The sequence below is a fragment of the Lissotriton helveticus genome, chromosome 4_1 (assembly GCF_964261635.1).
Source record: "Lissotriton helveticus chromosome 4_1, aLisHel1.1, whole genome shotgun sequence".
NCBI classification, from domain to species: domain Eukaryota; kingdom Metazoa; phylum Chordata; class Amphibia; order Caudata; family Salamandridae; genus Lissotriton; species Lissotriton helveticus.
Window position 1 is genome coordinate 1,016,259,219 of NC_136063.1, and position 14,342 is coordinate 1,016,273,560.

The window sequence follows — 14,342 nt, forward strand, 5'->3', positions numbered from 1 at the left end:
GAGAGTTTATTTATTAGTTTTTCACCACCCACAGAAATAAATAAAAAATAAAAATTAAATCACCACACATTGATAGAATCTTTTTGTTTACATATATCAGATTGGAGGGTGATTCTGTCAATACCTCTTCACTTCCTCTATTGATATGAAAGCATGAACGTTATATCCTTTTAAACCCTGGTATTATTTTTAGGTAGAATTACTCTTGTATTACATTTTAGTACGAGTAATAATCACGGTATCGTAACTCACGAATTTCATCTTTGAAAATCTCTTTTCAAAATTCCAATTTTCAGGTCAGCATGCCAGCAACTCTTGCTGTTGTGTGTAATATGTGTAAAGAATTAGCAGAAGACTATTTTTCATATTAGTGAGAAAACTTCCAGAAAAGAAGAGTCTCTCAGAAAGCCTCCTCCCACATCCGCTCGTGGGGATTCAGCCTAAGAGAGGGCGATTGGTCAGTTCGGTATGGATAGCATTCTGCCTTATATTAATGAACATGGTACAAAACGCTTACAACTTAAAATTCTTGTGAAAGAAAATGTATGTTTTGAGGAAAATTGTGGGGCCCTCTATCAGGTCTGTGACTTTTTTTTTTTATTTTGTTTTCTGCTGACTTGCAATATTTTTCCCTGCCCATATGCCATCCACCTCTATGCATTATGGCACAGGTGCGCACAACATCTCTTTTGTTTGTGCTCCTAGGAACTTATTAGCTTATTAAGTTGGTGCCAATGGCACCGTTTACTGTTATCTTATTATGACAGATATTATTTTAATATTCTTTCAGTAATGCACGCTTTGGTGCTTATTTTTGAGAGCCCTGCGTCACTTTTGCACCACGTAAAGTGGTACATGCATAAAGCAGGGCTCTCATAAAGATTTATGAAGCCATACAAAGCCACCCTGCGGGGCTTTGAGTGGCCTCATAAATCATGAGTAGGGTGATGCATCGTATATCGATGCGTCACCTTACTCTATGTCCGGGAGGCGTTCCATGGGCGTTGCAGTGGGTTTTCCCACACAACACACATGGAATTGGACGCTGCCCCAGATTTACAAAGTGATGTAAACCTGGGGAAGTGTCAAATCCTAGGTTGGCACGAGTCTGCCAAAACGGTGGCAGCACAGGCAGAAGGACAGGACTGCACCCTATTGCTTAAGTACAGTGCATTTCTGCTCTTTCACTTTGGCGTAGGGCAGCCCAGGAAGGGTTCTTGCTGTGCTGCCCTACGCCAAAGTGCCATAAATGAGGCCCTTTGTTTTTAGTTTGTGTGCGCATGTATGCTCAAGAGATAGATAGTTTAATGCTTACAAAAGACAAAACTGCTTAGCGCTTCCTATGTCATAAGGCAAAGCGTTGTTGTTGTAGTTACTTTATGATTAGTTCTCAAAACTTTTGTGGCAGCTGTATTATGTTTTAGCTCAATGCAGCACAGCAATCACTACCGCTCCACTACGCAAGGAGGAGAAAACAGCAGTTATGACTGACTGTGTTTTTATTGAGATGGTGTGGAAGAGTACATATGCTGGCATACAACCATTGCTCGACAAGGAGTTATCACATCTTATGAAGGAGAAAGAAAGGAAAGGTATACTTCCCAGCCCCACCTACATCCTCTTCACCAACTGGTCTGCTGCTGTGGTTATCCCCTGTGCAGGTGCACTGTAATAGCTGCCTAGCACTACACACAACCTCTACATCATTGTTCAGAGGTGTGCACCTGCTAGTTTCCATAGCATACCTTTCCAGTACAGAATCCTATACCTAGGCAAATTCTAGAACTTTCCACACAATTATGTGCGCTGTGCAGTGCAGCTCACTTGCAAAGTGTGGCATGTGTGCGGAAATGAAAACCTTTCTTCATGTTCGTGCTTGCTTCAAGGCGGTGTTAGATGTAGATGCATAGCCCAGCATGTAGAAAATAGAAACCTTCTCAGGGGTCCCACTGATACTTGGTCCTTTTTAAACCAACAAAGAAGAAATTGGCACAGAAGCTGAAATATAAAAGGAACATCTTTATTAACCTCAAATGAGGGAGACTACATCACACAGAAGCCTTAGCAAATGAATGAGGCAGTCTGAGGAGTACAGAAAACAGAGACCTTATATATGCCTAGGGTTACATAGTCAGCATAAGACCAAGGGGCAGTCCTGGCTCATGTAGGCATGCAAAATTGACTAAGATGGGCATGCAAGATCTGCTTGCTCAACAAAGTGGGAGGAGCTAACAGTTGCTAATTCTGGTGAACACATCCTGACATTTACAGACTAGAAACAGTTGCAAGGATAGCTGCAAGCTCAACTGAGCATGTGCGAAGGTGGAAGATGCTAAATATAGTTTGTTTCTAGGCAGATTACAAGAGCAGTCAACACTGAGCACATGGCGAGCACATGGCAGCACATGGCAAACAATGTATATCAGGTTTTGAATTCAAAACGATGGGGCTTATTTATGAGAGCCCAGCATCACTTTTGCACCACGTAAAGTAGTACATATTTGATGCAGGGCTCTCATAAAGATTTATGAAGCCACGTAAAGCCTCCCCGCTTGGCTTTGAGTGGCCTCACAAACCATGAGTAAGGCAATGTATCGCAAATTGCTGCATCTCCTTATTCTGCACCCAGGAGGCATTCCATGGAGGTTGTGGTGGGTGTTCCCACCCCATACCAATGGGTTTTGATGCTTCCCCAGAATCAAAAAGTGATGTAAGCCTGGGGAAGCATTAAAGCTGTACCAGTGGCAGCTCCTCCGCTCAGGCGGAGGAGCATCGCCCCACTGAGCAGGTCGGAAAAGGAAAAAATAAAATGATTACAACTCATTGTTATTATCATTGATGTTTTCCCCTTGCTCAGCTGGGTAGGGGCGAGGCTGCTCTGCTCACAGAGCAGGGCAGGGGAGGAGTGGTTTGCCATTCCAGGTGCGCATGCGGCTTTGACGGACGTCTTAGGCTGGCCAAACCGTCATGCGCACTTTATATGTCCTCCATGCAGGCTGCATTACAGCCTACGTGGAGAACATGCCCAAGCTCCCATTCTCTGGCTGAGCACCGATCCACGGCGCTCAGACCAATCACAACGCTGCATTGCAGCTTTGTGATAGGCTATCGGGAGGCTGAGAGTAGGGGGCTTCCTGCTGCTTCCTGCCCTGGGAGCGGGCAGAAGAGGACTCAGAGGAGGCGACAGCGGGTGGCAGAGGCAGACAGGTAAGTGAGTATTTTAATTTATAATTCATTCCCCACCCTGCCCCTGCGACCCATATTTTCAATTTTTTATTAATTCCCCCTGGCTCTCCCCACTACTACCTTCAAATACCAGCCGCCTCTGATCTGTACACCTACCGAGGTGAGGTGTGATGAGGAGAAGAATGTTCATTTCTCCTAGTTTTTTCCTCTTTCTATGTGTGATGTATTCTGCAGCACACATAGAAAGAGGAAAATGCATCGCAGAATAGTGTTTCTGCACGCAGATGCCCCTTCCTGCACAAAAACAATCCTCCCTGCAACAGAGGCACCGTTGCACCATGGTACAAGAATGGCTACGTTGGCGCCAGGCTGCCAAAACAGCGCCAGTGCAGTCAGAATAGACATGAATGAATCATATTGCTTAAATACGATGCATTCCTGCCCTTTCACTTCGGCATAGAGTCCAGGGCTTGGTCAGTAAGATTGGGTGGATGTGAGCTTCAGATTTTCCGACAATCACATTGGCATATGATGGTAAAATCAATTATACGACAAGCAGGGCGCATAATAAGGGCTTAAGTGGCAGCGGAAAGGGACTGGAATGCGGATTGGCATGACTAATAAATGAGAGAAAGAAAATATTTTGAAAAGTGATCAAAGTTTTTGGGACTTTGAAAACAGAGATGAGCGAGTGAGTGTGTGTGTTTTTGTCAGTGTGCCCATGCAAAAATCCCAGTTGAAATCCAACAGACACCTCACTTAGTAACAGCAGATGGACTCTGTGAATATAGATATTAAAAACTGCTACAACTGCTTTCGCTAGCAACACGAACTCTAATGTATATTACATCAAGTTGAAACTCTGCAGTACCACTTCCCAAATGCCAAGGTCCTCACAAAAGAGACGTGTAGAGCCAAGGCTCTTTCCTACTTTTAGAAATCAGATTGGAGAAAAGGAAATTGTTTGCCACTTCAGTGATATCCTCTACAATTGTAATGGTGATGTGATATGTGATTTTGCCATGGATGCCTTGGATCATGTGCTTTGTCACCTTTGACGTCACATCATTTGTGAGGTCATGAGTAGTACATAGAGGGTGTTCTGTGAGCATTACCCCCACAACTGTAGATTCGATGTGTTTTGGATCACTAATAACTAGGGGCATTTACAACGATTTTGCACTGAAGGTTTCAAGTTGTAATTTGTCCACTTCTGAAGTTTTTGCCATGTTTCATGCAGCTCGGTCTAGGGTGGCGAAGTTATAGATGGTTCTGAAAAGTCGAGTTTTGCATCTAATCCCCATAGGAACCTTTGATGAAGAGCACAGCAGAATCTGCCTACTCAGGACAGACATAGGCCCGGGGCCACGCAACATATTCAGTTGCATCTGGTCAAGTCTATCATATGTGCTTGGGGAACTGTTAGGTCAGGGAGACTTAACGCACAGAGCAGCCACATCCTCCCTCTAGTGGGAATGTTGATCAAAAGCCAAAGGATGCCTTTGCAAAATCAAAGTAAATCACAGAAAAAAGGCTGAAAACCCAATTTTATGGTTGTTTCCTCACATCACTGAGGAATGATTGTTATAAAAGCGTACAATTCCAGTAAAAAAAAGCAGTTCAAGGGGTGTTATGATTACGATACCAAACATAAAACTACTGAATTTCGCCTGTTGTGGTAAGTTAACCACTCGGAGAGTGTGAGGGGGTGAAGTTCCATCAGCCGCAGTGAACACGTAGGTGAGGAAGATGAATAGGGAGGTAGAAAAACTGTTGAAGGGGTCACAGATACGTGTTATCAGACATAGCCTGCTGCAGACATTGACCTCAGATGAGTACCGGGCAGGGAGGATGCACCTGTCCAGGGCAGGGTTGGAAGTGTTTGTGCAAACCATTCTGGGGGCTATTGCCTTACTGCTTGGAAGAGTAGCAGGGCATTAGTGAGGGGGGAGGGCAAGAGCGCCAGTGGAGCTTCTTGCCCTGTGGCGGGGTCCCGGATAAGAGAAAAGGCCGGGGGACTCTTTTTGGGTGGAAAATGGATGACCCTGCAGCAGGGGAGGCAGTTATGGCGGCTCTGGGCTGGCGGGAGAGGGGACCGTCCTGCTGGTGGTCCTGGACTCTTTGGCCCTACCCTAGTAGCTGGTGCTTGGAAAAGGGGGTGGTGTTGTGTCCTTCTGGTACAACATGCCTCTAGAGATGCCGAATTGTAAATACATGTTAACCTGTGGCGCATATGTATGGAGCGCATCATTTATGTGTGAATTTAATAAAATGGTCAATGTGGGAGGTTTTACCCACAAATGGTGTTTTGGTATAATAATAAAGCTACGCAGTGGACACCAGTCACTTGTAAGCGTTTTACCGGGGGGGGGGGGGTGATCAAAGGGTGAAGTGTGGCTCAATGGTTAGAGCGGCAGACCCTGATGCAGAGGTCTAGCCCGGGACCTGGGTTCAATTCCCCGCCTCGGCGGGTTTTGAGCTAAAAAAAATTCAACGGACCTGATAATTCTCGCCGCGGTGCCTATTCCAATCATGGAGTCCCACTCTGCAACTCTGGGCAATAGCTTGCTTAATCTCCACAACGGCCCCCACAACGCTAAGGATGCCTGGCCTCCACCTTGGGGGTGCCCAGGAGTGAACAACTCACAGGGAAAGCCAGGATGGGTTCCACAGCGGTATTCATACAAGCGCCTTGAGACCCTTGCGGGTGAGTAGTGCGCTATACAAGTATCAATTTACATATCAATTTACAAAGGGTGATGAGCGAATGGCACGAGATATCCCTACTATGAGAGGCCACCCACGCGGCTAGGGGAAGGGGGCCTTTAGTGTGAATTCCGTGCCTGGCAAGAGAGTTTCGATTCTCCAGGCTTTTGTCATATGGAGGGTCTCTCAGTAATGTGAGATGCCAGGTGGGCGTCTGAGAGCCCTCCCCCCAAGTTAATAAAATTACAGCTCCCCAGGGAGTAGCCCTCTTTCGTCTCTCGCCTCGAGCACAGGAAAGGTTAGCCGGATCAACAGTTGCCCACCCACCCATCCCTAAGTTCAATAGTGAGTGGTGGGGTCCCGGATAAGAGAAAAGTCCGGGGGACTCTTTTTGGGTGGAAAATGGATGACCCTGCAGCAGGGGAGGCAGTTATGGCGGCTCTGGGCTAGCGGGAGAGGGGACCGTCCTGCTGGTGGTCCGGGACTCTTTGGCCCTACCCTAGTAGCTGGTGCTTGGAAAAGGGGGTGGTGTTGTGTCCTTCTGGTACAACATGCCTCTAGAGATGCCGAATTGTAAACACATGTTAACCTGTGGCGCATATGTATGGAGCGCATCATTTATGTGTGAATTTAATAAAATGGTCAAAGTGGGAGGTTTTACCCCACAAATGGTGTTTTGGTATAATAATAAAGCTACGCAGTGGACACCAGTCACTTGTAAGCGTTTCACCGGGGGGGGGTGATCAAAGGGTGATGAGCGAATGGCACGAGATATCCCTACTATGAGAGGCCACACACGCGGCTAGGGGAGGGGGCCCTTTAGTGTGAATTCCGTGCCTGGCAAGAGAGTTTCGATTCTCCAGGCTTTTGTCATATGGAGGGTCTCTCAGTAATGTGAGATGCCAGGTGGGCGTCTGAGAGCCCTCCCCCCAAGTTAATAAAATTACAGCTCCCCAGGGAGTAGCCCTCTTTCGTCTCTCGCCTCGAGCACAGGAAAGGTTAGCCGGATCAACAGTTGCCCACCCACCCATCCCTAAGTTCAATAGTGAGTGGTGGGGTCCCGGATAAGAGAAAAGTCTGGGGGATTCCTTTTGGGCGGAAAATGGATGACCCTGCATCAGGGGAGGCAGTTATGGCGGCTCTGGGCTGGTGGGAGAGGGGGCCGTCCTGCTGGTGGTCCTGGACTCTCTGGCCCTACCCTAGTAGCTGGTGCTTGGAAAAGGGGGTGGTGTTGTGTCCTTCTGGTACAACATGCCTCTAGAGATGCCGAATTGTAAATACATGTTAACCTGTGGCGCATATGTATGGAGCGCATCATTTATGTGTGAATTTAATAAAATGGTCAATGAGGGAGATTTTATCCACAAATGGTGTTTTGGTATAATAATAAAGCTACGCAGTGGACACCAGTCACTTGTAAGCATTTTACTGGGGGGGGGGGGTGATCAAAGGGTGATGAGCGAATGGCACGAGATATCCCCACTATTAACCTGCCTGCTTCTAACCCTCATGGTCATATAAAAGGTGTTTCATAACATGTATGTTCTGTACTGTAGCTCACACCATACGAAATGTAATGACATGCTATGTAACTCTGTAACTCTGTGGTATTCATACCTACATGCCTATGTATTATCCGTTATGCAAAGTACCGATCAACTCCAACTCTAGAGTGTTTACTGTATCATTTTGTGCACAGTCTCCACTCCATCACCTTGGTGTTTTCTACCTTTCCTACGGTATATTTATTTCGTTTACCACTGTCTATCTCTAATTGTAAAATTTTATAAAATACTTTGAACTAAAAAACAAAAGTGATGTCTTGAAATACTTCCATTTGTCTTGTCTCTCTTCCAGCACGGCTCAAGCAGTGTGCCTTGTTGATGACCCTCAGCCTGGAAAAGAATATAAGTTTCCTGAAAATCTTCCAGGAGAGCTGTATGATGCCAACACACAGTGCAAGTGGCAATTTGGGGAGAAGGCTAAATTGTGTATGCTGGACTTTAAAAAGGCAAGGCATTACATACACCATTCTATCTGTAATTTATGTTTATTTTACTTGTGCATTTGGCGTAATATGCTTTGTGGCTACCAACACTGCTGGACAGGATGATGTCCCAACGTGTTTTTGGGCATTGGCGAAGTGGTTGACTATTGTGTAACGATAATCATGCACAGGAAAGTATCCCCTAATAGTGCAACCTATATCATCCCATTGCTCGAGGGCCCTCTCTGTACGTTCAATCCGAATTTACTTCTGCCTTATCGCTGACCCCTCTACAGGTCTATTTAGGGCAAAAGCAATGAAGAAAAAACCTAACTTAAAAAGCACATGGAATAAAAAAAAAATTCCACCCTCGCCAGCCCATGTTCTGACAGTCCCTTTTTCCAAACCCATCCTCGACTTCATGAGGGAAGACATCTTATCCAAACCAGACCAACACGATAGAGCAATGTCCCCCCTCTTTGATTTATCTGCACCCTTTGAGACTGTTATTGTACGCTCCTTAAATCCCACAATGGTTTCAGAATTTTGGTAATATTTTAAACCCTAGAAGTGAAAAAGCCATTAGCCTCCTATGTTGAGATGATTTTCACAGTATAGGAACATACGAGGCCTTGAGAGACATGATAGACACTACTGATGTAAGTGCCGCATTAGGTGCAGCCTGGCAAGGAAGGCCCCTGGGCCTGATGGGGTCCCCTTGGGCCTCTTTATAGAAAATGAAGCACTCAGGGCGTCCATTTTAACAAAAGTTTTTAAAGCAGCAATTAAAGGAGACCTAATCCCATCGTGGTCTGAAGCCACAGTTGTCCCATTGTTTAAAAAGGGGAATTAGAATCCCTGGCTTGTTATTGTCCCAAAATCCCTCCTGGATAGCTCACTAAACATTTGGGGAAGGGTTATTACAATAAGTCTTGAAGCCTGGCTCCTGGAGAATCAGTCTCTGTCAAATGCCCAGTATGACTTCCGTCCAGGTGGCGGCACTGTTGAGCAGTGCCTTAACCTGCAATTGACAATGGGAAGTATGTCAAAGCAAGGAGATGTTCCTTTCACCTTGCATTCATGGACCTCTCCTCTGCCTTTGACTTGGTCAATAGGAAAAAGTTGTGGGCCTGTATGACCAGGGTGGGGATTGAACCAGGTCTAATTGTGCTCCTACAAAGAACACATTGTGACACCAATATTAGAGTTAGATTTGTTAAAGATGGGGAACTTACAGAAAACATTAGGTCACACTTAGGGGGGAAACAAAGGCGTTTCCTGTCTCCTCTCCTATTCCTCATCTATATCAACGATTTACCACCCCACCTAACAAGGATAAGGAAGGATCTCCCTAGAATTAAAGCAAGAGCCCTGTCCGTGGTGTTGTATGTAGACAATGCCGTATTAATGGTGAGAACTGCTAGTGGTCTCCAGCTTGTTTTAAATGCATTTTACAATTTTATAGGGGGTCTCTATCTTTATACAAACTTGCAAAAATATTTTCTAATGAGCCTAGGCCCCAGAAATGTGAAAACTAGTGTTTCAGTTATCTGGGCCTCTTTTTTTATCAAAGTCTAACCTCGCAGATCCTACGTCAATCCAGGGCTGCTCCTACTCAAAGAGCTGTGGATGCAGTGTTCTCATTTGTGAGAAGGCTGGGTCACAAACCAGTCAAGGAACTGACAGAGATTTATCGGAGCAAATGTGTCTCCGTAGCGACATACGGTTCAGGGGTCAGGAGCTATAGAGGTCCTGGGTCAATTAAGCAGGTACAAAATAAGTTTCATTGTAGGCTGCTGGCCACTTCCCAGTCATGCCCTGCTTTTATGTGCCTTTCACAGCTGGGCCTAACACCTGTAGGTGACAGGATTAAGTTGCCACCACTACTTTTATGGCTAAGGATTTGCGGGAACCCTGATACCTATGTCTCAATGGACGTACTGGAGGATTGTCTTTCTCTGGACAATGCTCTCACCAAACCCTGTCTCAAATGTATAAAAAAATAAATTCCTAGAGCTGGGTCTGCATGATTCTGTAGAAAAACCTGCAAGTAATGACTCCATGACTATCTTCCGGATAAAGGAGGCTTATCAGTACAGGCACGCAGAGCCCGCCAAGCGGCATTGATAAACTGCTTGTAAGTCGCTCTTACAATGCAATCAACTTGACGCATGGGTCTGAGCCTTACCTTTCATGGTTTCCGAATGGGAACCTCAGGTTTTATTTAACAAGACTGTGATTAAGCCTATTGCACCTGATAGTTGCTTTTCCTCGGAATATAGTCTGGGGAGAAACACTGTCTAGATGCCTGTGCAAAAACACTGACACTCAAAGCACATTGCACTTTGTTGCATTTTGCGATTTATATGCTCATCCTAGGAAGAGATTTCTGTCCCCTATTTTTCGCTACTTTAATACAAACTCCTATAAGGAGGCTTTTGAGAGATTGCAAAGGCTGGAGAATGATAAAATTTGCATGGCAGTGGTAAATTTTGTCCAACTTTCACCAGGGGTTGGAAATAAATATGGCTCAATGTAATATCTTTATCATTTCATATCAGTATTTTAAAATTTGACCCCATTTTTACTTTTTTACGTTTTTAATAGTTAATCTGAGACCCACTGAACTTTTGTTAATACATTTTTTATGAATCCAATTCTCGGCATGTCTTCTTTGTTGTGTGTTTCACGAAACTAACTGTATTTTATCCCCTGTCCTCTGAAGTGTTTTGAACTCTGTAATGTTGATATATTTATGAAACGTTTTTATCATCGGTATTTTTATGGCCATGATTGGCCAAATAAATTTTTTTGATTGACTGCCTAAAATCCCACAATGCCTCTTTTCACTCCATGCCAAAACACACAAATCTACCTCATACTCATTAGTCAGAGCTTACTTTGAGCCGGTGCTTTCAGATGGGGTCCACCAGCACTAAGTTTTGGGGACCAGTACTTATTGATACTCATTAAACTTTGACCCAGAGCAAAAGAGAGAAAAACATGAAAGCATGAAAATGGAAGAGATAGCCAGAAAAACAACGACTAAATGAGAAAATTGATGCAAAAGAATGTGCAAGAGTGAGGATGGCAGGGACTGTATGGTGGTGAAAGAAAGAGGTAGCAGGTGGATTGAAGAGTATGCAGCTGTGGTATTCAGCATCTCATTTTGTTGTGTGGCATTTCTCTTTTTGTATTTTTATCTTTGGCATTGTTCAATATAAAGGGCTAAAGATACCAGGCCAGCCATTGGGTCTGGGATCTTGGGTATTTAGGAAATAATGTCTTAAAGCCTCTATACAAAACGTATTTGTATGTGTTACTATCACTTGTTATTAAAATGAGGATCTTACCAATTCTCTAGACCCTTGCGGATGTCCAGTAGTTCATGATGTAGAGATCAGCAGCTGAATTGATGTCTGGACATAACTTTGACCAGCACTAGAAATTAGCCCTAACTGTCCAAAAGACAGTCTTCTTTCATAGTCATGTTTGGGGCCCATATTAGTGAGTTTCCTTCTAGAATCATCATGAAGGAGGTCCTAAGATGTATCAGAGGCATATCGCAAACACGACGGTTCATAAAATGCAAAATGTACTGCATCTGGAAACCTTGAATCTCTTTTGGCTTCTTATGAACCGTATTTCTCAGGCATGGAAGAGCAAGGTGTATTAGCACTGATTCCTAGCACTACAGGTCTGTCCCAACAACAGTCTGGGTAAGGTGAAAGCCAGAGGCAGGGAATACCACACCTTATGGGTTCACATTACTAGATCTGGGTCACAGGCGTTTTAAGGCAAGGAAAAGAGTAGGCAATTGCTCGTAGACCCCACCCTTTAAAGCCCCCCCGACTGGAAAAATTTCTCTATCTTACCTCTATTTCTATATTTGAACCTTTCGATTTCCTGCCTACCTATGACCCTGACCCTGTCTCTCTTTGTCCAGTGTCTTCTTTTTTTAAAGGTTTTAGGGGCCACCCGTTTTTGTGTGACTCCATTTGTGAGTTCGTTTGGCACCATTCAGTCTTTAATTAGCAGAAAATGAGTAATGAAATGCATAGCTGTTACAAGCAGGGCCCCAAAAATATGCCTTACACAGGGCTCCAAAATTCCTTCAGACAACACCGGTCCTGGTAACCTTGGGGTCAATAGCTGGTGGCCTACGCTACTCCATAGGTGGGATAACTGCAAGGGCAATATTAAGTTCTCTGTGGGATATGCAACTACCTTTGACTGCACATTCTGGAGTGCAGCTGTCATTTAATCTTCAAACATGTCTGTTTTGTATTTGTAATCTGTGAAGATGCCGGAGGTTGAGCAGATTAAATCTATACTGGTCACTGCAGGGAACCCAAACCACACAGAGAAGTTCCCAACTTGGGTACCTAAGTGAGCAGTATGAGGCCCATTGTCTCTCAATACGCAGTCAGAGTAGGCCAAGAGTCGACACACAATATTGACATGTTTAGTCTCTTTCACGAACACTAGGTGTATCTCCTTCACATAAGATGCGTTTGAGAGACAGCACTGCCTTTCCCAAATTTGAAATACTAATTTACAGACTGGCAATAATGTCCCCAAAAACAAAGAAAACAAATGTCCTAGAAATATCTCCACAGACTATAGGAAAGGAATAAAAAATGGAGGATTTCTAGAATGCCCGTGGATATCTCTACTGTTATTCAGGTTTAGCTCTAGGTGCAGCTGCTCCAGCAGCTAAAATGGTGCAAATGTGCAATTCTCCTTGTGCAGTCATCTGTTCTGCTGGTGATTGTGCAGGAAGGAAGACAAACTCCTTCCTCTTATAAAACTTTGCTCTAGGAAGTGAGCTTAGCAACTGGTGTTGGGTTCAGAAGAAAAGACACGTCTGGAGAGCCCGTTCCCTGGTGCTAAGTAAAGAGAAAGAATACCAGGAAAAGAGACTGTTGTGATGGAAATGTTCCATGCATGGTGACAGACATGTACCCCTGCCCTGAGTGCCCGAGCTGCAATTATGTCTGATCCCTGATGCTAATTGTTGTTGTCATAGCTGAACATGGATCATATGAGTGACCGATGAGATAGGCCTGTCTCATGGATTGTGGTCTTTGTTGTACTGGGTAAAGTATCCAAAGTGCTACTCTCAAAACGGTGAAAGACTACTGCATTTGCAGTAGCATGAGTGCAGTGGTGGCAGCATACTGCCTAATGATCAGTAAAAGCGAGCAGGCCTTTTTACCTGTATCACTGGAGTGAGGCCTACATTCTCACTCATGTAAACTTCTGCTTCTGAGTGCTAAGTCACCCTTAAACAACATCAAGTTAGTATGTACCTCTGCGCAGTACATTTTTTGTCGCATGCAAGTGTTGGGTGTATGTGTGCTTGGAAAATGGTACAATACATAGAAGCCTCTGGTTTACATTTTACGAGATCCAGTGCTAACTGGCGAAGCATGATGAGGTAGAAGAATCCCCAAGAGAAATGTGTTGATCACTGCCTTTCTGTGAGCTGGGTGGAACACACTGGTGGAAGATGGGCCATGCTCTTCAGTACACTTCAAATGGTGCTTTTAATTCAGAGAGAGGTCCCTGGAAAGGAGTGTGGAACAACTCAGGAAGGCGATATGGCTGATAGCAGAATCTTAAAGAACAGGGCTAGGGCCCTGTGGTAACCTTTTGATGTACATATCACTGTAGCTGACATCCAGGTGTGAACCTCTTGTCACTCCCACGGCCTATATTGATGGGTTATCAGATTTGTAATCACTCCTGCTGTGGCAGACTATTTTCTGGAAAAAGGGCAGGACAGAGGAGTGGAAACTTCAAAAGAAAGCAGACCCCAACACTCTTCAAAGACTCAGACCCTAAATCACATTGGGTGTCTGGAAATGGACTATAAGAAGAGGAGGTCGAGGCCCCTAAAACTCAACTGTGAAGCAGGCAGTTGCCTGTGTGAATAGGAGCAGCTCTGCAAGACTGTTACTGTGACCAGGACTGGAGGCTAAAGCCTTCCAGTCTACCAGCTGGGTGAAGAGACATCACTCTGGGAAATTAAAGATGCCTGTCCCCTGGACCCTGAAACACCAATGCCTGCCTGCTTGCTAAGACCAATGTACGTTGTGAGAAAAAAGAGAGCACTAGAGGAAGCAAGGTTTATTGGGAATCCTGTTGAGTGTATCCCTATAGTGAGGTATGGGTCAACATCCCCATGCAGGGTCAAGTCGTTGGCCAAAAATGCCAGGGGGGTGGACGTGAATTCAAGCATGGTCAGCATCACTCCTACGCCAATCAGGCCATAGCCCATGTACGTCGGAGATTCCGTATGCCAGAGTGGGACACCCTGAAGATTACTTCCCTGTTGACTGGGCTGTAGCCCTTATGCAAAGTGACATCAGTGATCGCATATGCTAGAGGTGGCCACCATGAAGATTACTGGCAGACTGATCAGGCCATAGCCCATATGCAGAGTGACCCCGTAATGCCA

General features: G+C 44.9%; 1 protein-coding gene across 2 annotated transcripts in view; it reads left to right on the forward strand.

The window, feature by feature from the left end:
- Positions 1-14,342, forward strand: part of ADAMTS16 (ADAM metallopeptidase with thrombospondin type 1 motif 16) — a 1,002,496-nt gene that overhangs the window by 455,972 nt on the left and 532,182 nt on the right. For both annotated transcript variants that reach the window (XM_078687616.1, XM_078687617.1), the window contains one exon: positions 7,750-7,903. In XM_078687616.1, the coding sequence (XP_078543742.1) occupies positions 7,750-7,903 (154 nt within the window). The remainder of the gene's footprint in view (positions 1-7,749; positions 7,904-14,342) is intronic.